Genomic DNA, 27497 nt, shown 5'->3' with positions numbered 1-27497 from the left:
AACAAGCGTCTACCCATGAGTCTTTGCGTTTTTAGCATGCGTCGTTATCGTCGCTTGGGACACAATTCCCGCGCGTGCGCTGGTGACGACCCTCCCGCTTTAACATATACACCAAAATAAACCATAAGTCACCTTTTTGTTTGTTCACAAAGTGCTAAACAAATACGTTGTTAGATGAATACCGTAGTGGGACAATGTTATTAAAATCATCTCTAAGTCACGTGACCAGTATCCAACCGGGAAATATATATTATATACACCATACATGCAATATCAATACAATGTACAATAATGAAGAAACAATAGTTGAGTATGACGTCACCCTGGCTTCGATTTGAATCGAACATTATTAAGGTTAACTTGAACTGATTTCATCCCGACCAGCATATATCATCATTTATTTTTAGGAACACATAATATGTATGATAAGTCGTAATAGCTAGTGAATACACATTGCACTTAAATAACCCGCAAATAAGTGGGCAAAACAAAAATATGTAATGGGATGATTGTTGGGACACAACAAGACACATTAGTGAAGAATGTTTTTCATCAAGATGGTTTAAATAATATGCCTGATTATATAGTTCAGCAACAAACTTATATCGAAATACTTCTTTAATAAGATTTCATTATATAACTTCAAATTTGACGCTCTTTTATGGGGAATAGTCAGCCAGATTATCTGTCGTGCATAATGGTTTGATCAGCATTTGTACTGTTTGTCATTATGTTTGTGATATTAAGTCCAATCAATCATTGTTTGGTGTTTGGATAACAACTGACCTGGGAGATTACTAGGTATTGCACAGTACTTCACATTTATTTCCGATCACTGGTGTGGAAACAATTAATAAAGATATACACAATATACACCGATATATGTATATATGTTTTGAATACTATTTAGGACATCAGTGCCTACAGTCTGGTGTTGTCTGCAACCTTCGACAAATGTTTAGATCAAACAGATCCAATCAATATAAAGGAATAAATGTTTGTGAATAATACACTGATACTCACTTAATATTATATTTATAAAATCAGCACAGAGCAAATCAGATATCTGTATTTAAGATTTAAAAAAGACAAGATTTAGACAAATACAGTGATACACTGCGTAGTGATTATAACTCATACGTCTTGTTAAAAAACAAAAAAACAAGCGCACCCAGTGAGATGTTAATGCATTTTTGTTTCGCAGTTTAGTCACAACTATCCGCAGTAATTCGCAGGTTTCAACACGTTATATTGGAAAGGCAAAAATTAAATATCAGAATATGTTGATTGATTACATATTTATTGGATCACTAATTTCAAATTGCTTTATTTTTTGCGTTGTCAAGATTGTAATAGTAAATACTGGCTTCAGCTTCTTTGCTTACAAAACATACCTAGTTAGACGTACCAAGGTATATATATATATATATATATTCAGGAACAATAACAAAATTCAATTTGTATTTTTAATTATTGAAAACTATCACGCACTGAATGATATGCACCACTTGCTCACACATCTCGTTGTTTTTTAACAGGCTATTATGGTAGACATAAATGAAAACACCGCTGTGTGACACCCTGCAGCCTGTCTGTTGAAATTAAGCACCGGTGTCTATTTCAGCTGTCGCTTTACCTAGTCCATGTGAAGATGCATCGCCAGTTTATTTTTACGTTTTCAAATAATTTTGCAATTCGCTAACAGAAAATCGAACTGTTGGATTTATATTCACCCACCACCACATGTTAGGTCAATATTTCAACAATGAAATCAACAATATTTTGCATTCAGAAAATAAGTAAGCAAAATTACATATCAATGTTATCAATATGCCTAGTTTGCAAACGTTCTCCGAGATCTCGCTTCGAACGAGAGAGCCACGTAATTTGTTTTTGACTTTCAAATATTGTGTCTTTTTATCGCGACTACTACTATTCTGCTGGTATATCTAACAATATTATTTTTAACAGTAGACGCGAAGGCGGCATAGCATAAAACACTATTCGAGTCAAAAAGCTACTTACAAGATTGTGCCTGATTGGCTACCTAACCATAACACCTAACAGTCAGACCAATCACAGAGCAGCTTTTTTGTCGACAGGGTTTTGTCGACGTATCAAATTCTGCCTTGTATAAATGCTTCGACTCCGCCGCACGCTTTTCTCGAACTAGACGAGATTTCGGTGGCCATTTGCAAATACGATAACAGGTTCTGTGCAACAATAAATCATAATTAGAAAGACTGCAAACGAAAGATTGATTAACCAAGATTCATCACAATATCAAATCAATTTAAATATTCTCATCTTTTATATTTCTTTTAAATAAGTAAGCAAGCATGTGAAAAAAAATCAAATATCTCTGCTTCGCCCAAATGGTATGATATTACTTATTTTGTATAGGGAACTTTTGAATTCTCGAATCACTCTATATATTCTTACACCGCTGAAGGAAAATGAAATCAAACAATAACTGATAAAAATTGTATTGATAAATATTTACAGCCGTGTGATATTTATACACGTTTAGAAAAGGCACGACTGTTTTTTTATAAAATATTTACACCGGGAGACACTTGCGCCACGCTGAAATCATCGTTCAATTAGTTGTAATGGTTCAGTAGATACTCGGTAATGTACCTGGAGTCTCCTGTCTCTCAATCGTGCCCAATTTACGCAGATAAATCCCATCAAATCATCACTACATTTGTGTACAAATTGTTTAAGTTATAAAAATCATGCCAGAGGAAAGTTCACAGAGAAATCGTCAAAAGCTCGAATGGTATTCATCGTTTAAAATTCATAAAACATTTATCTAAACAAATATTTCGACTCTAAACCCAAATATGTTAATTTGTTGTTTTTTTGGTTGTTTTTTTCGGAGATGTTTATTACACTTTTACGTCCCTCTACTTAGCTGGAAATCTAAGACAATATAATATTGTTTAAGCATGTATGTAAAGTATATCCTACGTATGTCGTCATTATATGCATACACTTTTGGTGTAGATGTTGCTCATGAACGTGTACAGCCTCGAAACATGGAAATATTAATACTATGTGAATTCAGTTTGGTAATTTAATTTCCTGTCCCAAAATAAATCACTAACTAAACTCACCTGCATTTATCAGATGTTGATACTGTTTATTAAAGTAATCGTCATCATGAACAATAAGATTGTATTTTTAGATTCAGCAATGTTGTGATCCGATGACTTATCGGTTATAAATGATCAGTAAGCAAATAATTGTCAAAAATGTGCAATATATAATATTCCACTGTTGTACATTACGTAAGCACGTCACAGATTTGTATTTCAAATGCGAAACATTGTACCGGAAGAATGGACGAAACGGAAATAAATAAGCATAATTCATTTGACGTCAGTTTCGTCGCGATTCGACAGCGGTATATTCTAACCAATGGTCAAACGAATCACAATTGGCTGATAAGTAATTTACAACTATCGTAATCACATTGAACAAATCACCATCGTCACATATGGTGCCAGTGCTGTGGTCGCTATTTTTTTCAAAACCCTGGATGTTTTCAGATATAGAGAACGTATTGCTTCAAAATTCATTTCTATTATCAGTTTATCGAACGAACCCATCGACAAGATGTGTGGCTGGTTACTGTTAACTTTGTTGTTGGTCTATAATGGCTCTGGCACGCTGGCCAAGAAACGGGTGAGTGTAATATTATAATAGTGGGACATATGGATGTTTTGCGTTAAGAGCTTTTTTTATTTCCATGGAAAGTTTTGTTTTACCATTGACTACGACTTGTAGGGCTTGGAGTAATGAAACTTCGTGCTAAGTGTTGCATTTCCCGTGATATTATTGTGAATAATGAGCGCAATTCGAGAAAAAAAGTATACTTTTACAATATATCGGGTTTAATCTTTAATTTTCCCTTCATCATTTTGTACTACATTACAAGAAGCGCGCCACGGACAAAGACATGCATGGATAATACAGATGTACACGCCCTTCGTTCTAAAGCAATCCATATTTAATCTCGGGCGTGGCACATTCAACCTTGTCTCTAATATTTACTCACACACGCCCCTCACACACGCAACATCATACTTGAAAGAAATAAAGCGTCCAATTAGATGAAGATGAGAATTGGCAAGTAGAATATAGTTGCTGTGGCTTGATAAAAAAACTAGTCGACTTAATTATATGCTACAAGTTTCATTACGGTATTCATTGCCTTGTTAAACACGAAGCAATACACTTGGACACCTCTCAACATTTATTGTGGGTTTGCCGGGAAAAAAGTGCTACCCTGACGGCAAAACCAAGAGCACGCACGCTTCAGTGTAATTCGATAGTAATACTGATTTTTACATATATTACCTTATACCGCGTGTTGTGGGGTCCTGCAGGTGGTATTTTGTGACAGTGACTATCACAATATGAATATGTAAGGAATGCATGTCGTCCGATATGCGTAGTACGGTACGGTACAGTGATATTAAAGCATTCAACTGAATCGAGATGCTTGATGTTTTGATGTTGAATACAGGCTGTTTCACCTAAAGTGTACGCTTCAGTTTACCTCCATGGTTTGGGCTGTCAGGATAAAGCATGTGTGTGTGTAGTTTGTGTTGTTTTACGTGTAAACCTCTAGTGAAAACATCGACAGTCTGTGTGTGTTCTATTTTAACTTTTTAATTGACAGACATTAATATAAATATTACACTATATTTTCTATTCTATTCTATTCTATTCTATTCTATTCTAGTCTAGTCTAGTCTAGTCTAGTCTAGTCTAGTCTAGTCTAGTCTAGTCTAGTCTAGTCTAGTCTAGTCTAGTCTAGTCTAGTCTAGTCTAGTCTAGTCTAGTCTAGTCTAGTCTAGTCTAGTCTAGTCTAGTCTAGTCTAGTCTAGTCTAGTCTAGTCTAGTCTAGTCTAGTCTAGTCTAGTCTAGTCTAGTCTAGTCTAGTCTAGTCTAGTTGGTTATGTATTCGATCACTAAAAATAACTTTTAACCGCAGGCGATTGATTACACAGCTTCTAACATTATCGAACGAATGGCAAGATGTGAGTGAAGTATTATTTTATAATTAATAATAATTTTATTGTTATAGTTACACAGCGATGAAAATGATTGCTGGTTCAAAATAATTGATTTAAAGTACACAGCGTAAGCATATGCAAAACATTAGCTGTCCTTGAAAATAATGTAAGCTTCAAATAAAGCTCGTTTCACAAAAAAACTAGAGCGACGATTGGAGATGCTTGCCAGTCTTATAACGGCGCTTTATAAGTTCAATGATATCAATATTTTCGGAAAATCTAAACACCACGCAGTGCGTATTTGAATCCCATGTGACAAACAATGCATTTTTTACACGTTGAAATCGTTACCGATCATCACACTTAAATTGCAATTAGAAAAACAATAAATTGTCAAAACTGTACTTCAGTTTGTTCTAGTCATTTGTTATTTCATCTAGTACTAACAAAGAAAGACGCAGTTCATGTATTTTACTAAATAAAGAAACAGAGGCGTTAACTGCTTGTTTATTGACGAATATATTCTCATACACGTAGATAATATCATCGTATCACACCAACGTCTTGGTGATTGTTCCTACGACATTAACTTCAGAAGAGCTGACAACACTCCGCCGGCGTATGATATGATGATCCATTACGCTATTGACGACAGCGTTTATTTGCTTGAGGTTCCAGTGGACACAGGCTCCATACTCATTCCGGCGGAGGCTGAGACAGTGACGCTGAACTGGTTCCCACCTGATGGATTTGTACTCCCGTTTGATGTTTCGGGAGTAACTCAAATTTCAAACGCGACGGGCGGTACCGTGGAACAACACACAATGGGTGAGTCAGATTCTTAAAAAATATTATTATATCATTGGTTTCGTGACATACGGTGAAGGTAATTATTTTTAGCGTGAAGTAAGCTAATTTATTGAATTAGTTACATGTCTTTGTCGAATGTATATGAAATGTGAAGGGCTAATATCTGCAATAAAACACAAGGGACAAAACGTGATACAAATACTGCTCTAACCAGTTTCTCAGTTATGTCAGTGTATTTCAAGCTCACTGCTGAATTACACGACATGGCGTATCAGTGACATGTATTTTAATATATACTGACCCGATATAACCTCTAATAATATTACATCGAATTGTGTCTGCATAGAAAGGTGGATATGAAAAAGCCCCCCATCTTTTTTCGCAAATCTTTTATCAAATGACTACAATAGTTTTGTTTTGTCATGTACCTATCAAATCATGCTAAGTTTTATATTTTCAGGAATAGTTAGGCTAAAAAGAATGTGTTGCGGCATCGTGCGCACCATTTTGAAAACCTGTGCCCACACATTATTTTTGCACTTTTGCGCATCAGTGACATACGCCACAAACGGTAGAATTGGAAAACTATAACTCTGTTATAATGAACTTTTTTATAAATCCCAACAAACTTTCAATTCATGTATTTTCAATCAGTAGTTAACATTTGTTAAACTTAATATGCATAATTTCTCGTTTTGTGTAAAAACTACATTACAGCATTATTACTTTGTTAATTTTCCTTGGGATATGAAGGAACATTCTGTTAATAATAACAATCCTAACTGATATCTATAAATATAAACATGACGTACATGTACATATATTCTAGCTAAGCCAGATCTTACAGAACTGGACAGCGAAATGTTGTTTCCACAGCAATTAAATTGTCGTTTTAATTAAAAATATTAGAATCATCATTATGTATAAACGTATGCAGGAAAAAAAACTGGGTATCACATAGAAGCTGAATCTAATCTTCCAACAATTGCTTTCCATGTTTGAAGCTGATGGACCATGTACACCAGCTAGAACCCGGGGAGACCCGCATTTGAGAACATTCGATGGTCATGGCTACTCCTTTCAAGGACTGTGTTGGTACACACTCGCCAAGCACTGTACTGACAATCCAGATTTTGAAGTCACGGCAGAATTCACACCCAGAGAGTCATCTGGCACCGAGCTGAAAACACGTGCTGTGCGATTGAATGTGACCGTTGGTGACGAGGTTATCTCCATGGATACAAACAATGACGTCACGGTAAACATGCATTGTAATTAACTTTGGACTTTGAAAATTAATTTTTGAAGTAGTCAAGGTATCTCGTAAACTGACTGAGCGGGGCACGCCTCTGACGTAATATGCATACATAACTATGTTGCTATTCAAGAGATATATCTACATTCTCATAGCTAATATACATATCGGAAGTGAAGTGAAGTAGATCTAAACATTTCTGAAAATTTGAAATTTGAACTCACAGAATAAATAGATCTGCTTTCATAATTGATTGTCTGTTTGAAATTCAAAGTGTTGTTCATAATATATATGGTATTATTAACGCATAACGCTATGGGGAATACTCGATGACCAATCTAAGACTATTCTGTGCATATTAAAGATACCATATTCTAACACATATGCTTGTTAAGGGTTTTAAACCTCACATGCATGTCCGTTCAGATACAAATAATGTGAAAACTTCTTGAGGTTTTGACTGGGGAAATATTAATTTTCAAATTCTAATGCTTAGATCTTCGATATTCCATTGAAATCATTTATATTCATTAATTGTGAAAAAAAAGTAAATGTTTTTCCAATATACATATAATTTGGGGGGAAATAAAGGTTAAATCAGGTGAAATCACTTATTCATCTTATACAGATACGTTTTTTTTTTAATTGCCGGGAGGGATTCCCTTCACACGGGAACTAATAGTATAGATATTAGTATAGAAACAAAAATGTAGAAAATTAATATTTATTGACAACTTATACAATTAGGAAAGAATTACCATGAAATTTCCACGCGGTGTCGCTTTGATATAAGTACTATCGACTATCGTTTAGGAGAAATCTGGATCTGGTTTTCCAAAAATAAGCAATTTCGGGAATGATTTTTTCTTTGATACAAATATCATGAAACGAGAACCATTCGAATAAATGCAGGAGAAGATTGGATCTTATTGTCTTGAAAACGTTCAATGATTATTTATGACCAGAAAACTAAAATATAATGATTTTTAAAAAGGCATTTGCCGTCGGGGTATCTTTTAGTTTAATAGAAATGCCATTAGTTTATTGCCATGGTTCAAACACTCACCTTGTATGATGCTCATACCAGTGTGAAAGAAGCCTGTATAAGCATGCCCGACAAACAATTTACCACATATTCAAACTGACCGCCAGCCGGTTTAATAGTTAATAATTTATTTAAAATTTCTGTTTCTATATATTTTGCAGATTAATGGGAATTCACTATGGGTTGCTAAGCTACGCGGACAACCCAAAAATGCACAAATCACAGTCGACGACTCCAGAGTCATCGTGAGGGTTGCACAATTCAACTTGGATATATTATGGGAAGGGCGTAAGCACGCATTCAGCGCATCAATTTACCACCCAGATTACAATGGTAACATATGTGGTCTCCTTGGCAACGCTGATGGTAATCCATTGAATGATTTCCAGAAACGGGATGGCAGCCATACTAAGGTAGTAAACGATTTTGGAGAGAGTTGGAAGGTATACGATTCAAGGTGAGTATAATATATATATAATAGTGAGACAAATAAAGAGGCAAATTTGGATTCATGTCTTGCTTTTTGCAAATTCAATTTTATATTAATACATGTTTAAAATGTAGTCGGCCATTCTGCCGGTCGGCCATTTTTTAATCAAATAGCGATACGAAATGGCATGGTTCAAAAACCCACCTTGTATGATTCTCATAACAGTGTGAAAGAAGCCTGTATATTAAGCATTCCCGACAAACATTGATCACATATTCAAATTTATTGATGACTTTTCAACCAAAACTGACCGCCAGCCGGTGAAGGTCAAATAACAAAATCGATCTAGACATGTCCGACAGACGACGTCGAAAAGACGGCTAGGAGCACGGACAGAATTCGGAATATAAGTACCCGTTTCGAACTTCATCAAACGAGAACTGTAAATAGCTAGCCCCTTCGAAATTTGCAAATTTTTCACACAAAGAGCCAAAAGTCAAGTCATACTATGCGTTTGAAATGTTCAGTATTGCAATACAAGTGGAGTTGCCAGGGCCTTCAAATTCAGCACACGTGTTCCCAAGTGAATCACACGACCTGGTTATAATTCAAGGTCAAATGTGAACGTCACAGGGTTCTAAAGCATATTCCCGGCCAAAACTATGTTGTTATAGATATTGAAGACATTTTACATACGTTTGTATTCACGTCATTGCTGTCTACGTAATACCATTTTCACTTTCTATTCACAGGTGTGATTATTAAGGTTATTTCCTGAGCATAGCGCAGACGCTCACTCGAACATGCCCGCCGTCACTTCGCATTAACGAAGTCAATCTCACTGCCGATTGCCAATACATTTTACTTCTATACTTATATATTTACTTCTCAATTCAATTTTTGTGAATGTATTATAATAGTTATTTAGTACTTTATTTGCCAAATGCTTAATAAAAATTCCAACTCCAAAGTGTGATTTTAAAGTGTTATGTGAAAACAAACGGATAATTTGATAAAAAAAGCCAAAGACGTCTATGTTTCCAGGTATACCTTTAATTTTAAAATTAATGTTTACTATTTATCATTTATTTAAACTAAACTAAATTTGGAGGATGACGTCACACTAGATGCCCTAATTGACATCATCAGATTTGCAATTACAATTAATAAAATAACAACACAAACTTTTTTTATGGAATTTCCACATATTCTTGGCTTACCTTTGCCGTGAAAATTATATAACAGACTGTCCCAAGAGTTCTACATGGAATTGCCAACAAAAGTGTCACTCAATTCAATAGGGTATCATAGTAATCAGTTTTGATTACATGGGGAGAGTGTATCGCAAGCGCACTTATAGGAGAGAATTGTGTTATACAGTCTTCATCTGTGTATTATGTTGATTGTCAGTGTCGTCCCAGGGAGAGAATTTGAGCTTTTTTTATCATCGAGAGCGCCCACCTTCACAGTAGCGAATTAAACGTTAAGGTTAGAGCGACCAATCTCCAAGGCAACGATACATGAAGCGCCATCAAAGGCGTAGGAAGTCTTACTAATCATATGAATGTTTTGGTAACAACTGTCAGTACACCAGGCAATGTGGAGCAACTTCTAGCTTTTCTGACTTTTGCTAGCTCTATTGGTGGCTCTCATACCTCAAATCTGAATACGTTATTGAAAAGCTATATTGTGTCAGACTTATTGTGTATTTTCGTAAAACAAATTTGAATTAGAACAAACACAACGTCTTAAATTTAGTGTATACATGTCTTTCTTTCATACCATTAATCCACGGAATAAAAAAGTGAAAGGTAACGGAGATCATGGGTCACAATGCTGGGTTAAATGAAACGTTTTTATCAGTCCGTAAATGTGCTAAACATGCTTTGTCTTTAGTAAATATATCGCGTTGCAGTCATGTTCATGAACAAACATTTCTGCATTCTTATCCAGAAAACTAAAAACTACTACTACCTTCTACTATCTTCATTCATCTTACCTTCAATACGCAATGTGCACCACCTTTTCCTGTACGCATGCGCCCTTTGCAGTCGTTTTGATTACATGGCTAAATCCATGTATCCATATACTACTAAGAATTACAAGTAGTTTGAAAATTACCTAACTTTATTGTTCAAGTCCAGTCACACGGCTCCAAATAACCAAAAAAAATAGTTTTAATAGTACGTACTCAAATCAATCAACTTGATATCTTGCAGGTAAGGCAAGAGCCTTTTAACATGCGAAAATAACACATAGTTTAGTCCCTAACAGACCCAAAATTCAATTTAAAAAATATTGTTTCGATAGATTGATCTCAAATATAGTATGTAATATCTATGTTAAGAATAACAGACATATGCATTGAAAATCAAATCAATCGCTATGTTGATTATAGATTCATTATTATTTTGTGAACTCACACACATTGTTTGAAGGGCAGATGGCTGCCGCGCCGCGAGCTGTTCGATATGGGACTCACAGTGACGTTTACAACGCGTGTAATATAGTATATTTTTATATATTATATGAAATTTGAAGATGCGCTGCGCGACGACTACCGCCCGTTCAGAAACGAGCGTTCCCATTGCTCCAGGAATGCATTTATGGGCAAAGATAGAACAAATATCCGGTGTCGGCAATGTTGAATTCATGAATGGAATTTACGTATCTACTTGGATATCACGATATTTTATATTTAGTCAACTATTATGCCTGTAAAACTTCCATACGTTATATTCAATATAAATGAATATGTGAAATATCACAGTGACGCTTTATAGTAACCTAACGACGTTCATACATGACGTAAACGAGCTCGCATAGTGCAAAGTAGTTTCAGCCTCGAATATCAGAACGCCGGTATACTTCACTTCAGACATAATCCACTGACGATAGGAGTCGCCTAATGTGTTTCGATTAAAGTCCAATACTAAATTGCGCTCACGACTTATAGCTTGATTTGTTATCTTGCGAAATATGAATGCATCTTGTGACAGGTGTCAAATTATTTATGTGTAAACCAGCGCAACTGGGGAACGATTTAGAAGGGATGTCTGGATTCAGCTGACATCAAAAGCTGAACTGAGCATTGTTGTTGCTTTTTATTTAAATAAAATGAAATAAAGTAACGTCCAATATAGTAACAAATATTGTACAACTGTTGAACATTATTAAGTATCGTTCAATATAGGGAGAAATATTTACAACTATTGAACGTTATTAATCGTCCAATATAGTAACAATATAGTGACGAAAATCAAAATAATGACAAATACTGCAATAAATGTGTTCACTATGTATTCATATACATGTACATAGATATCGTAGACCAAAGTAGAAGATACTAAAAATGCTGTGACTCAGGCGAAAATTGGCCGACTTGAATGACATTACGAAAACACATAAAACAGATAAATGCGAGTGTGTTCTGAAATCTTCGGGTTAACATGTGTCAACCAACTAACAGCAAGTTATGCCAAGGCACGCATCCGAGAAGCTAAATACTATTAGCCATCGAACGCAAAGTTACGCTGCAGGACAACAGCTACAAACAAGACAATATGCGAAATATGCAAAGAGACAACGATTGTTTGTCAGTAACAATTACGAAATTCATCGAAACACGCATAAACCTACCTCGAACTTCACCTCTGCAGCAGTACATGTGTGGTCAGCCATTTTTTCATCTGGAGTTCTACGCTTGCGCAAAACATGAGTTTAACCGCTTTGTAAAACGCTCTGTGATTGGCTGAGTAAATTGCCTGGTTCTGGAACGAGAGTTCCGATGCGGGTTGTTCAGATCCCGGTGGCTTTCACGAACAAAACCATTCTTGCAGCAAAATAATTGTAACGTCAAAAATAATTAAAATAAATAATAATTATAGTAAATAAATAAATAAAATAAATAATAATTATAGTATTTACATAAAAAAAAAAATTAAAAAAAAATTAAGCCAACCAGGATCTTATTTTAATCAGATTGCGTCCAACATAGTGACACATATTGTACAACTATTGAACATTATTAAGTATCGTTCAATATAGTGACACATATTTACAACTATTGAACCTTATTAAGTATCGTCCAATATAGTAACAAATATTGTAAACTATTGAACATTATTAAGTATCGTCCAACATAGTGACAAATATTGTACAACTGTTGAACATTATTAAGTATCGTTCAATATAGTAACAAATATTGTACAACTATTGAACATTATTAAGTATCGTTCAATATAGTGACAAATATTTACAACTATTGAACCTTATTAAGTATCGTCCAATATAGTAACAAATATTGTACAACTATTGAACATTATTAAGTATCGTCAAACATAGTGACAAATATTGTACAACTATTGAACATTATTAAGTATCGTTCAATATAGTGACAAATATTTACAACTATTGAACGTAATTAAGTATCGTCCAATATAGTAACAAATATTGTAAACTATTGAACATTATTAAGTATCGTCCAACATAGTGACAAATATTGTACAACTATTGAACATTATTAAGTATCGTTCAATATAGTAACAAATATTTACAACTATTGAACGTTATTAAGTATCGTCCAACATAGTGACAAATATTGTACAACTATTGAACATTATTAAGTATTGTTCAACGTTGTGACAAATATTTACAACTATTGAACGTTATTAAGTATCGTCCAACATAGTGACAAATATTGTACAACTATTGAACATTATTAAGTATCGTCCAACATAGTGACAAATATTGTACAGCTATTGAACATTATTAAGTATCGTTCAATATAGTAACAAATATTGTACAACTATTGAACATTATTAAGTATCGTCCAACATAGTGACAAATATTTACAACTATTGAACATTATTAGGTATCGTCCAACATAGTGACAAATATTGTACAACTGTTGAACATTGTTAGGTATCGTCCAACATAGTGACAAATATTGTACAACCATTGAATATTATTAAATATTGTCCAACATAGTGACAAATATTGTACAACTGTTGAACATTATTAAGTATCGTTCAATATAGTAACAAATATTGTACAACTATTGAACATTATTAAGTATCGTCCAACATAGTGACAAATATTGTACAACTATTGAACATTATTAAGTATCGTCCAACATAGTGACAAATATTGTACAACTATTGAACATTATTAAGTATCGTTCAATATAGTTACAAATATTGTACAACTATTGAACATTATTAAGTATCGTTCAATATAGTAACAAATATTGTACAACTATTGAACGTTATTAAGTATCGTCCAATATAGTAACAAATATTGTACAACTATTGAACATTATTAAGTATCGTCCAACATAGTGACAAATATTGTACAACTGTTGAACATTATTAAGTACCGTTCAATATAGTGACAAATATTGTACAACTATTGAACATTATTAGATATCGTCCAATATAGTGACAAGTATTGTACAACTGTTGAACATTATCAAGTAACGTCCAATAAAGTGACAAATATTGTACAACTATTGAACATTATTAAGTATTGTTCAACGTTGTGACAAATATTTACAACTATTGAACGTTATTAAGTATCGTCCAACATAGCGAGAAATATTGTACAACTATTGAAAATTATTAGGTATCGTCCAACATAGTGACAAATAATGTACAACTGTTGAACATTATTAAGTATCATCCAACATAGTGACAAATATTGTACAACTATTGAACATTATTAAGTATCGTTCAATATAGTGACAAATATTTACAACTATTGAACATTATTAAGTATCATCCAACATAGTGACAAATATTGTACAACTATTGAACGTTATTAAGTATCGTTCAATATAGTAACAAATATTGTACAACTATTGAACATTATTAAGTATCGTCCAACATAGTGACAAGTATTGTACAACTATTGAACATTATTAAGTATCATCCAACATAGTGACAAATATTGTACAACTATTGAACATTATTAAGTATCGTTCAATATAGTAACAAATATTGTACAACTATTGAACATTATTAAGTATCGTCAAACATAGTGACAAATATTTACAACTATTGAACATTATTAGGTATCGTCCAACATAGTGACAAATATTGTACAACTGTTGAACATTGTTAGGTATCGTCCAACATAGTGACAAATATTTACAACTATTGAACATTATTAAGTATCGTTCAATATAGTAACAAATATTGTACAACTATTGAACATTATTAAGTATCGTCCAACATAGTGACAAATATTTACAACTATTGAACATTATTAGGTATCGTCCAACATAGTGACAAATATTGTACAACTATTGAACATTATTAAGTACCGTTCAATATTGTGACACATGTTGTACAACTATTGAACATTATTAAGTATCGTTCAATATAGTAACAAATATTGTAAAACTGTTGAACATTATCAAGTACCGTTCAATATTGTGACACATGTTGTACAACTATTGAACGTTATTAAATATCGTCCAACATAGTGACAAATATTATACAACTGTTGAACATTATTAAGTATTGTTCAACGTTGTGACAAATATTTACAACTATTGAACGTTATTAAGTATCGTCCAACATAGTGACAAATATTGTACAACTATTGAACATTATTAAGTATCGTCCAACATAGTGACAAATATTGTACAACTATTGAACATTATTAAGTATCGTTCAATATAGTAACACATATTGTACAACTATTGAACATTATTAAGTATCGTCCAGCATAGTGACAAATATTTACAACTATTGAACATTATTAGGTATCTTCCAACATAGTGACAAATATTGTACAACCATTGAATATTATTAAATATTGTCCAACATAGTGACAAATATTGTACAACTGTTGAACATTATTAAGTATCGTTCAATATAGTAACAAATATTGTACAACTATTGAACATTATTAAGTATCGTCCAACATAGTGACAAATATTGTACAACTATTGAACATTATTAAGTATCGTCCAACATAGTGACAAATATTGTACAACTATTGAACATTATTAAGTATCGTTCAATATAGTAACAAATATTGTACAACTATTGAACATTATTAAGTATCGTTCAATATAGTAACAAATATTGTACAACTATTGAACGTTATTAAGTATCGTCCAATATAGTAACAAATATTGTACAACTATTGAACATTATTAAGTATCGTCCAACATAGTGACAAATATTGTACAACTGTTGAACATTATTAAGTACCGTTCAATATAGTGACAAATATTGTACAACTATTGAACATTATTAGATATCGTCCAATATAGTGACAAGTATTGTACAACTGTTGAACATTATCAAGTAACGTCCAATAAAGTGACAAATATTGTACAACTATTGAACATTATTAAGTATTGTTCAACGTTGTGACAAATATTTACAACTATTGAACGTTATTAAGTATCGTCCAACATAGCGAGAAATATTGTACAACTATTGAAAATTATTAGGTATCGTCCAACATAGTGACAAATAATGTACAACTGTTGAACATTATTAAGTATCATCCAACATAGTGACAAATATTGTACAACTATTGAACATTATTAAGTATCGTTCAATATAGTGACAAATATTTACAACTATTGAACATTATTAAGTATCATCCAACATAGTGACAAATATTGTACAACTATTGAACATTATTAAGTATCGTTCAATATAGTAACAAATATTGTACAACTATTGAACATTATTAAGTATCGTCCAACATAGTGACAAGTATTGTACAACTATTGAACATTATTAAGTATCATCCAACATAGTGACAAATATTGTACAACTATTGAACATTATTAAGTATCGTTCAATATAGTAACAAATATTGTACAACTATTGAACATTATTAAGTATCGTCAAACATAGTGACAAATATTTACAACTATTGAACATTATTAGGTATCGTCCAACATAGTGACAAATATTGTACAACTGTTGAACATTGTTAGGTATCGTCCAACATAGTGACAAATATTTACAACTATTGAACATTATTAAGTATCGTTCAATATAGTAACAAATATTGTACAACTATTGAACATTATTAAGTATCGTCCAACATAGTGACAAATATTGTACAACTGTTGAACATTATTAAGTATCGTTCAATATAGTAACAAATATTGTACAACTATTGAACATTATTAAGTATCGTTCAATATAGTGACACATATTTACAACTATTGAACCTTATTAAGTATCGTCCAATATAGTAACAAATATTGTAAACTATTGAACATTATTAAGTATCGTCCAACATAGTGACAAATATTGTACAACTGTTGAACATTATTAAGTATCGTTCAATATAGTAACAAATATTGTACAACTATTGAACATTATTAAGTATCGTTCAATATAGTGACAAATATTTACAACTATTGAACCTTATTAAGTATCGTCCAATATAGTAACAAATATTGTACAACTATTGAACATTATTAAGTATCGTCAAACATAGTGACAAATATTGTACAACTATTGAACATTATTAAGTATCGTTCAATATAGTGACAAATATTTACAACTATTGAACGTAATTAAGTATCGTCCAATATAGTAACAAATATTGTAAACTATTGAACATTATTAAGTATCGTCCAACATAGTGACAAATATTGTACAACTATTGAACATTATTAAGTATCGTTCAATATAGTAACAAATATTTACAACTATTGAACGTTATTAAGTATCGTCCAACATAGTGACAAATATTGTACAACTATTGAACATTATTAAGTATTGTTCAACGTTGTGACAAATATTTACAACTATTGAACGTTATTAAGTATCGTCCAACATAGTGACAAATATTGTACAACTATTGAACATTATTAAGTATCGTCCAACATAGTGACAAATATTGTACAACTATTGAACATTATTAAGTATCGTTCAATATAGTAACAAATATTGTACAACTATTGAACATTATTAAGTATCGTCCAACATAGTGACAAATATTTACAACTATTGAACATTATTAGGTATCGTCCAACATAGTGACAAATATTGTACAACTGTTGAACATTGTTAGGTATCGTCCAACATAGTGACAAATATTGTACAACCATTGAATATTATTAAATATTGTCCAACATAGTGACAAATATTGTACAACTGTTGAACATTATTAAGTATCGTTCAATATAGTAACAAATATTGTACAACTATTGAACATTATTAAGTATCGTCCAACATAGTGACAAATATTGTACAACTATTGAACATTATTAAGTATCGTCCAACATAGTGACAAATATTGTACAACTATTGAACATTATTAAGTATCGTTCAATATAGTTACAAATATTGTACAACTATTGAACATTATTAAGTATCGTTCAATATAGTAACAAATATTGTACAACTATTGAACGTTATTAAGTATCGTCCAATATAGTAACAAATATTGTACAACTATTGAACATTATTAAGTATCGTCCAACATAGTGACAAATATTGTATAACTGTTGAACATTATTAAGTACCGTTCAATATAGTGACAAATATTGTACAACTATTGAACATTATTAGATATCGTCCAATATAGTGACAAGTATTGTACAACTGTTGAACATTATTAAGTATTGTTCAACGTTGTGACAAATATTTACAACTATTGAACGTTATTAAGTATCGTCCAACATAGTGACAAATATTGTACAACTATTGAACATTATTAAGTATCGTCCAACATAGTGACAAATATTGTACAACTATTGAACATTATTAAGTATCGTTCAATATAGTAACAAATATTGTACAACTATTGAACATTATTAAGTATCGTCCAGCATAGTGACAAATATTTACAACTATTGAACATTATTAGGTATCTTCCAACATAGTGACAAATATTGTACAACCATTGAATATTATTAAATATTGTCCAACATAGTGACAAATATTGTACAACTGTTGAACATTATTAAGTATCGTTCAATATAGTAACAAATATTGTACAACTATTGAACATTATTAAGTATCGTCCAACATAGTGACAAATATTGTACAACTATTGAACATTATTAAGTATCGTCCAACATAGTGACAAATATTGTACAACTATTGAACATTATTAAGTATCGTTCAATATAGTAACAAATATTGTACAACTATTGAACATTATTAAGTATCGTTCAATATAGTAACAAATATTGTACAACTATTGAACGTTATTAAGTATCGTCCAATATAGTAACAAATATTGTACAACTATTGAACATTATTAAGTATCGTCCAACATAGTGACAAATATTGTACAACTGTTGAACATTATTAAGTACCGTTCAATATAGTGACAAATATTGTACAACTATTGAACATTATTAGATATCGTCCAATATAGTGACAAGTATTGTACAACTGTTGAACATTATCAAGTAACGTCCAATAAAGTGACAAATATTGTACAACTATTGAACATTATTAAGTATTGTTCAACGTTGTGACAAATATTTACAACTATTGAACGTTATTAAGTATCGTCCAACATAGCGAGAAATATTGTACAACTATTGAAAATTATTAGGTATCGTCCAACATAGTGACAAATAATGTACAACTGTTGAACATTATTAAGTATCATCCAACATAGTGACAAATATTGTACAACTATTGAACATTATTAAGTATCGTTCAATATAGTGACAAATATTTACAACTATTGAACATTATTAAGTATCATCCAACATAGTGACAAATATTGTACAACTATTGAACATTATTAAGTATCGTTCAATATAGTAACAAATATTGTACAACTATTGAACATTATTAAGTATCGTCCAACATAGTGACAAGTATTGTACAACTATTGAACATTATTAAGTATCATCCAACATAGTGACAAATATTGTACAACTATTGAACATTATTAAGTATCGTTCAATATAGTAACAAATATTGTACAACTATTGAACATTATTAAGTATCGTCAAACATAGTGACAAATATTTACAACTATTGAACATTATTAGGTATCGTCCAACATAGTGACAAATATTGTACAACTGTTGAACATTGTTAGGTATCGTCCAACATAGTGACAAATATTTACAACTATTGAACATTATTAAGTATCGTTCAATATAGTAACAAATATTGTACAACTATTGAACATTATTAAGTATCGTCCAACATAGTGACAAATATTGTACAACTGTTGGACATTATTAAGTATCGTTCAATATAGTAACAAATATTGTACAACTATTGAACATTATTAAGTATCGTTCAATATAGTGACAAATATTTACAACTATTGAACGTAATTAAGTATCGTCCAATATAGTAACAAATATTGTAAACTATTGAACATTATTAAGTATCGTCCAACATAGTGACAAATATTGTACAACTATTGAACATTATTAAGTATCGTTCAATATAGTAACAAATATTTACAACTATTGAACGTTATTAAGTATCGTCCAACATAGTGACAAATATTGTACAACTATTGAACATTATTAAGTATTGTTCAACGTTGTGACAAATATTTACAACTATTGAACGTTATTAAGTATCGTCCAACATAGTGACAAATATTGTACAACTATTGAACATTATTAAGTATCGTCCAACATAGTGACAAATATTGTACAACTATTGAACATTATTAAGTATCGTTCAATATAGTAACAAATATTGTACAACTATTGAACATTATTAAGTATCGTCCAACATAGTGACAAATATTTACAACTATTGAACATTATTAGGTATCGTCCAACATAGTGACAAATATTGTACAACTGTTGAACATTGTTAGGTATCGTCCAACATAGTGACAAATATTGTACAACCATTGAATATTATTAAATATTGTCCAACATAGTGACAAATATTGTACAACTGTTGAACATTATTAAGTATCGTTCAATATAGTAACAAATATTGTACAACTATTGAACATTATTAAGTATCGTCCAACATAGTAACAAATATTGTAAACTATTGAACATTATTAAGTATCGTCCAACATAGTGACAAATATTGTACAACTGTTGAACATTATTAAGTATCGTTCAATATAGTAACAAATATTGTACAACTATTGAACATTATTAAGTATCGTTCAATATAGTGACAAATATTTACAACTATTGAACCTTATTAAGTATCGTCCAATATAGTAACAAATATTGTACAACTATTGAACATTATTAAGTATCGTCAAACATAGTGACAAATATTGTACAACTATTGAACATTATTAAGTATCGTTCAATATAGTGACAAATATTTACAACTATTGAACGTAATTAAGTATCGTCCAATATAGTAACAAATATTGTAAACTATTGAACATTATTAAGTATCGTCCAACATAGTGACAAATATTGTACAACTATTGAACATTATTAAGTATCGTTCAATATAGTAACAAATATTTACAACTATTGAACGTTATTAAGTATCGTCCAACATAGTGACAAATATTGTACAACTATTGAACATTATTAAGTATTGTTCAACGTTGTGACAAATATTTACAACTATTGAACGTTATTAAGTATCGTCCAACATAGTGACAAATATTGTACAACTATTGAACATTATTAAGTATCGTCCAACATAGTGACAAATATTGTACAACTATTGAACATTATTAAGTATCGTTCAATATAGTAACAAATATTGTACAACTATTGAACATTATTAAGTATCGTCCAACATAGTGACAAATATTTACAACTATTGAACATTATTAGGTATCGTCCAACATAGTGACAAATATTGTACAACTGTTGAACATTGTTAGGTATCGTCCAACATAGTGACAAATATTGTACAACCATTGAATATTATTAAATATTGTCCAACATAGTGACAAATATTGTACAACTGTTGAACATTATTAAGTATCGTTCAATATAGTAACAAATATTGTACAACTATTGAACATTATTAAGTATCGTCCAACATAGTGACAAATATTGTACAACTATTGAACATTATTAAGTATCGTCCAACATAGTGACAAATATTGTACAACTATTGAACATTATTAAGTATCGTTCAATATAGTAACAAATATTGTACAACTATTGAACATTATTAAGTATCGTTCAATATAGTAACAAATATTGTACAACTATTGAACGTTATTAAGTATCGTCCAATATAGTAACAAATATTGTACAACTATTGAACATTATTAAGTATCGTCCAACATAGTGACAAATATTGTATAACTGTTGAACATTATTAAGTACCGTTCAATATAGTGACAAATATTGTACAACTATTGAACATTATTAGATATCGTCCAATATAGTGACAAGTATTGTACAACTGTTGAACATTATTAAGTATTGTTCAACGTTGTGACAAATATTTACAACTATTGAACGTTATTAAGTATCGTCCAACATAGTGACAAATATTGTACAACTATTGAACATTATTAAGTATCGTCCAACATAGTGACAAATATTGTACAACTATTGAACATTATTAAGTATCGTTCAATATAGTAACAAATATTGTACAACTATTGAACATTATTAAGTATCGTCCAGCATAGTGACAAATATTTACAACTATTGAACATTATTAGGTATCTTCCAACATAGTGACAAATATTGTACAACCATTGAATATTATTAAATATTGTCCAACATAGTGACAAATATTGTACAACTGTTGAACATTATTAAGTATCGTTCAATATAGTAACAAATATTGTACAACTATTGAACATTATTAAGTATCGTCCAACATAGTGACAAATATTGTACAACTATTGAACATTATTAAGTATCGTCCAACATAGTGACAAATATTGTACAACTATTGAACATTATTAAGTATCGTTCAATATAGTAACAAATATTGTACAACTATTGAACATTATTAAGTATCGTTCAATATAGTAACAAATATTGTACAACTATTGAACGTTATTAAGTATCGTCCAATATAGTAACAAATATTGTACAACTATTGAACATTATTAAGTATCGTCCAACATAGTGACAAATATTGTACAACTGTTGAACATTATTAAGTACCGTTCAATATAGTGACAAATATTGTACAACTATTGAACATTATTAGATATCGTCCAATATAGTGACAAGTATTGTACAACTGTTGAACATTATCAAGTAACGTCCAATAAAGTGACAAATATTGTACAACTATTGAACATTATTAAGTATTGTTCAACGTTGTGACAAATATTTACAACTATTGAACGTTATTAAGTATCGTCCAACATAGCGAGAAATATTGTACAACTATTGAAAATTATTAGGTATCGTCCAACATAGTGACAAATAATGTACAACTGTTGAACATTATTAAGTATCATCCAACATAGTGACAAATATTGTACAACTGTTGAACATTGTTAGGTATCGTCCAACATAGTGACAAATATTGTACAACCATTGAATATTATTAAATATTGTCCAACATAGTGACAAATATTGTACAACTGTTGAACATTATTAAGTATCGTTCAATATAGTAACAAATATTGTACAACTATTGAACATTATTAAGTATCGTCCAACATAGTAACAAATATTGTAAACTATTGAACATTATTAAGTATCGTCCAACATAGTGACAAATATTGTACAACTGTTGAACATTATTAAGTATCGTTCAATATAGTAACAAATATTGTACAACTATTGAACATTATTAAGTATCGTTCAATATAGTGACAAATATTTACAACTATTGAACCTTATTAAGTATCGTCCAATATAGTAACAAATATTGTACAACTATTGAACATTATTAAGTATCGTCAAACATAGTGACAAATATTGTACAACTATTGAACATTATTAAGTATCGTTCAATATAGTGACAAATATTTACAACTATTGAACGTAATTAAGTATCGTCCAATATAGTAACAAATATTGTAAACTATTGAACATTATTAAGTATCGTCCAACATAGTGACAAATATTGTACAACTATTGAACATTATTAAGTATCGTTCAATATAGTAACAAATATTTACAACTATTGAACGTTATTAAGTATCGTCCAACATAGTGACAAATATTGTACAACTATTGAACATTATTAAGTATTGTTCAACGTTGTGACAAATATTTACAACTATTGAACGTTATTAAGTATCGTCCAACATAGTGACAAATATTGTACAACTATTGAACATTATTAAGTATCGTCCAACATAGTGACAAATATTGTACAACTATTGAACATTATTAAGTATCGTTCAATATAGTAACAAATATTGTACAACTATTGAACATTATTAAGTATCGTCCAACATAGTGACAAATATTTACAACTATTGAACATTATTAGGTATCGTCCAACATAGTGACAAATATTGTACAACTGTTGAACATTGTTAGGTATCGTCCAACATAGTGACAAATATTGTACAACCATTGAATATTATTAAATATTGTCCAACATAGTGACAAATATTGTACAACTGTTGAACATTATTAAGTATCGTTCAATATAGTAACAAATATTGTACAACTATTGAACATTATTAAGTATCGTCCAACATAGTGACAAATATTGTACAACTATTGAACATTATTAAGTATCGTCCAACATAGTGACAAATATTGTACAACTATTGAACATTATTAAGTATCGTTCAATATAGTTACAAATATTGTACAACTATTGAACATTATTAAGTATCGTTCAATATAGTAACAAATATTGTACAACTATTGAACGTTATTAAGTATCGTCCAATATAGTAACAAATATTGTACAACTATTGAACATTATTAAGTATCGTCCAACATAGTGACAAATATTGTATAACTGTTGAACATTATTAAGTACCGTTCAATATAGTGACAAATATTGTACAACTATTGAACATTATTAGATATCGTCCAATATAGTGACAAGTATTGTACAACTGTTGAACATTATTAAGTATTGTTCAACGTTGTGACAAATATTTACAACTATTGAACGTTATTAAGTATCGTCCAACATAGTGACAAATATTGTACAACTATTGAACATTATTAAGTATCGTCCAACATAGTGACAAATATTGTACAACTATTGAACATTATTAAGTATCGTTCAATATAGTAACAAATATTGTACAACTATTGAACATTATTAAGTATCGTCCAGCATAGTGACAAATATTTACAACTATTGAACATTATTAGGTATCTTCCAACATAGTGACAAATATTGTACAACCATTGAATATTATTAAATATTGTCCAACATAGTGACAAATATTGTACAACTGTTGAACATTATTAAGTATCGTTCAATATAGTAACAAATATTGTACAACTATTGAACATTATTAAGTATCGTCCAACATAGTGACAAATATTGTACAACTATTGAACATTATTAAGTATCGTCCAACATAGTGACAAATATTGTACAACTATTGAACATTATTAAGTATCGTTCAATATAGTAACAAATATTGTACAACTATTGAACATTATTAAGTATCGTTCAATATAGTAACAAATATTGTACAACTATTGAACGTTATTAAGTATCGTCCAATATAGTAACAAATATTGTACAACTATTGAACATTATTAAGTATCGTCCAACATAGTGACAAATATTGTACAACTGTTGAACATTATTAAGTACCGTTCAATATAGTGACAAATATTGTACAACTATTGAACATTATTAGATATCGTCCAATATAGTGACAAGTATTGTACAACTGTTGAACATTATCAAGTAACGTCCAATAAAGTGACAAATATTGTACAACTATTGAACATTATTAAGTATTGTTCAACGTTGTGACAAATATTTACAACTATTGAACGTTATTAAGTATCGTCCAACATAGCGAGAAATATTGTACAACTATTCAAAATTATTAGGTATCGTCCAACATAGTGACAAATAATGTACAACTGTTGAACATTATTAAGTATCATCCAACATAGTGACAAATATTGTACAACTATTGAACATTATTAAGTATCGTTCAATATAGTGACAAATATTTACAACTATTGAACATTATTAAGTATCATCCAACATAGTGACAAATATTGTACAACTATTGAACATTATTAAGTATCGTTCAATATAGTAACAAATATTGTACAACTATTGAACATTATTAAGTATCGTCCAACATAGTGACAAGTATTGTACAACTATTGAACATTATTAAGTATCATCCAACATAGTGACAAATATTGTACAACTATTGAACATTATTAAGTATCGTTCAATATAGTAACAAATATTGTACAACTATTGAACATTATTAAGTATCGTCAAACATAGTGACAAATATTTACAACTATTGAACATTATTAGGTATCGTCCAACATAGTGACAAATATTGTACAACTGTTGAACATTGTTAGGTATCGTCCAACATAGTGACAAATATTTACAACTATTGAACATTATTAAGTATCGTTCAATATAGTAACAAATATTGTACAACTATTGAACATTATTAAGTATCGTCCAACATAGTGACAAATATTGTACAACTGTTGGACATTATTAAGTATCGTTCAATATAGTAACAAATATTGTACAACTATTGAACATTATTAAGTATCGTTCAATATAGTGACAAATATTTACAACTATTGAACGTAATTAAGTATCGTCCAATATAGTAACAAATATTGTAAACTATTGAACATTATTAAGTATCGTCCAACATAGTGACAAATATTGTACAACTATTGAACATTATTAAGTATCGTTCAATATAGTAACAAATATTTACAACTATTGAACGTTATTAAGTATCGTCCAACATAGTGACAAATATTGTACAACTATTGAACATTATTAAGTATTGTTCAACGTTGTGACAAATATTTACAACTATTGAACGTTATTAAGTATCGTCCAACATAGTGACAAATATTGTACAACTATTGAACATTATTAAGTATCGTCCAACATAGTGACAAATATTGTACAACTATTGAACATTATTAAGTATCGTTCAATATAGTAACAAATATTGTACAACTATTGAACATTATTAAGTATCGTCCAACATAGTGACAAATATTTACAACTATTGAACATTATTAGGTATCGTCCAACATAGTGACAAATATTGTACAACTGTTGAACATTGTTAGGTATCGTCCAACATAGTGACAAATATTGTACAACCATTGAATATTATTAAATATTGTCCAACATAGTGACAAATATTGTACAACTGTTGAACATTATTAAGTATCGTTCAATATAGTAACAAATATTGTACAACTATTGAACATTATTAAGTATCGTCCAACATAGTGACAAATATTGTACAACTATTGAACATTATTAAGTATCGTCCAACATAGTGACAAATATTGTACAACTATTGAACATTATTAAGTATCGTTCAATATAGTTACAAATATTGTACAACTATTGAACATTATTAAGTATCGTTCAATATAGTAACAAATATTGTACAACTATTGAACGTTATTAAGTATCGTCCAATATAGTAACAAATATTGTACAACTATTGAACATTATTAAGTATCGTCCAACATAGTGACAAATATTGTACAACTGTTGAACATTATTAAGTACCGTTCAATATAGTGACAAATATTGTACAACTATTGAACATTATTAGATATCGTCCAATATAGTGACAAGTATTGTACAACTGTTGAACATTATCAAGTAACGTCCAATAAAGTGACAAATATTGTACAACTATTGAACATTATTAAGTATTGTTCAACGTTGTGACAAATATTTACAACTATTGAACGTTATTAAGTATCGTCCAACATAGCGAGAAATATTGTACAACTATTGAAAATTATTAGGTATCGTCCAACATAGTGACAAATAATGTACAACTGTTGAACATTATTAAGTATCATCCAACATAGTGACAAATATTGTACAACTATTGAACATTATTAAGTATCGTTCAATATAG

The 27497-nt window shown here is 30.4% G+C and overlaps 1 protein-coding gene across 1 annotated transcript; it reads left to right on the top strand.

Annotated features, from left to right (window-relative positions):
* Nucleotides 1-3601: 3601 nt before the first annotated feature.
* LOC102804586 (BMP-binding endothelial regulator protein-like) lies at nt 3602-9537 on the top strand. Its single transcript, XM_006815010.3, has 6 exons — nt 3602-3690; nt 5006-5051; nt 5565-5855; nt 6842-7095; nt 8299-8594; nt 9320-9537. The coding sequence occupies exons 1-6, from the start codon at nt 3622-3624 to the stop codon at nt 9330-9332; spliced, it is 969 nt and encodes a 322-aa protein (XP_006815073.2). The 5' UTR covers nt 3602-3621; the 3' UTR covers nt 9333-9537.
* The last annotated feature ends 17960 nt before the right edge of the window (nt 9538-27497 follow it).

Source organism: Saccoglossus kowalevskii, chromosome 18 (genome assembly GCF_978046115.1).
Source record: "Saccoglossus kowalevskii chromosome 18, keSacKowa6.1, whole genome shotgun sequence".
Taxonomy (NCBI): Eukaryota; Metazoa; Hemichordata; class Enteropneusta; family Harrimaniidae; genus Saccoglossus; species Saccoglossus kowalevskii.
The sequence above is the reverse complement of the archived record's forward strand: the minus strand, read 5'-3'. Positions and strand labels throughout refer to the sequence as shown.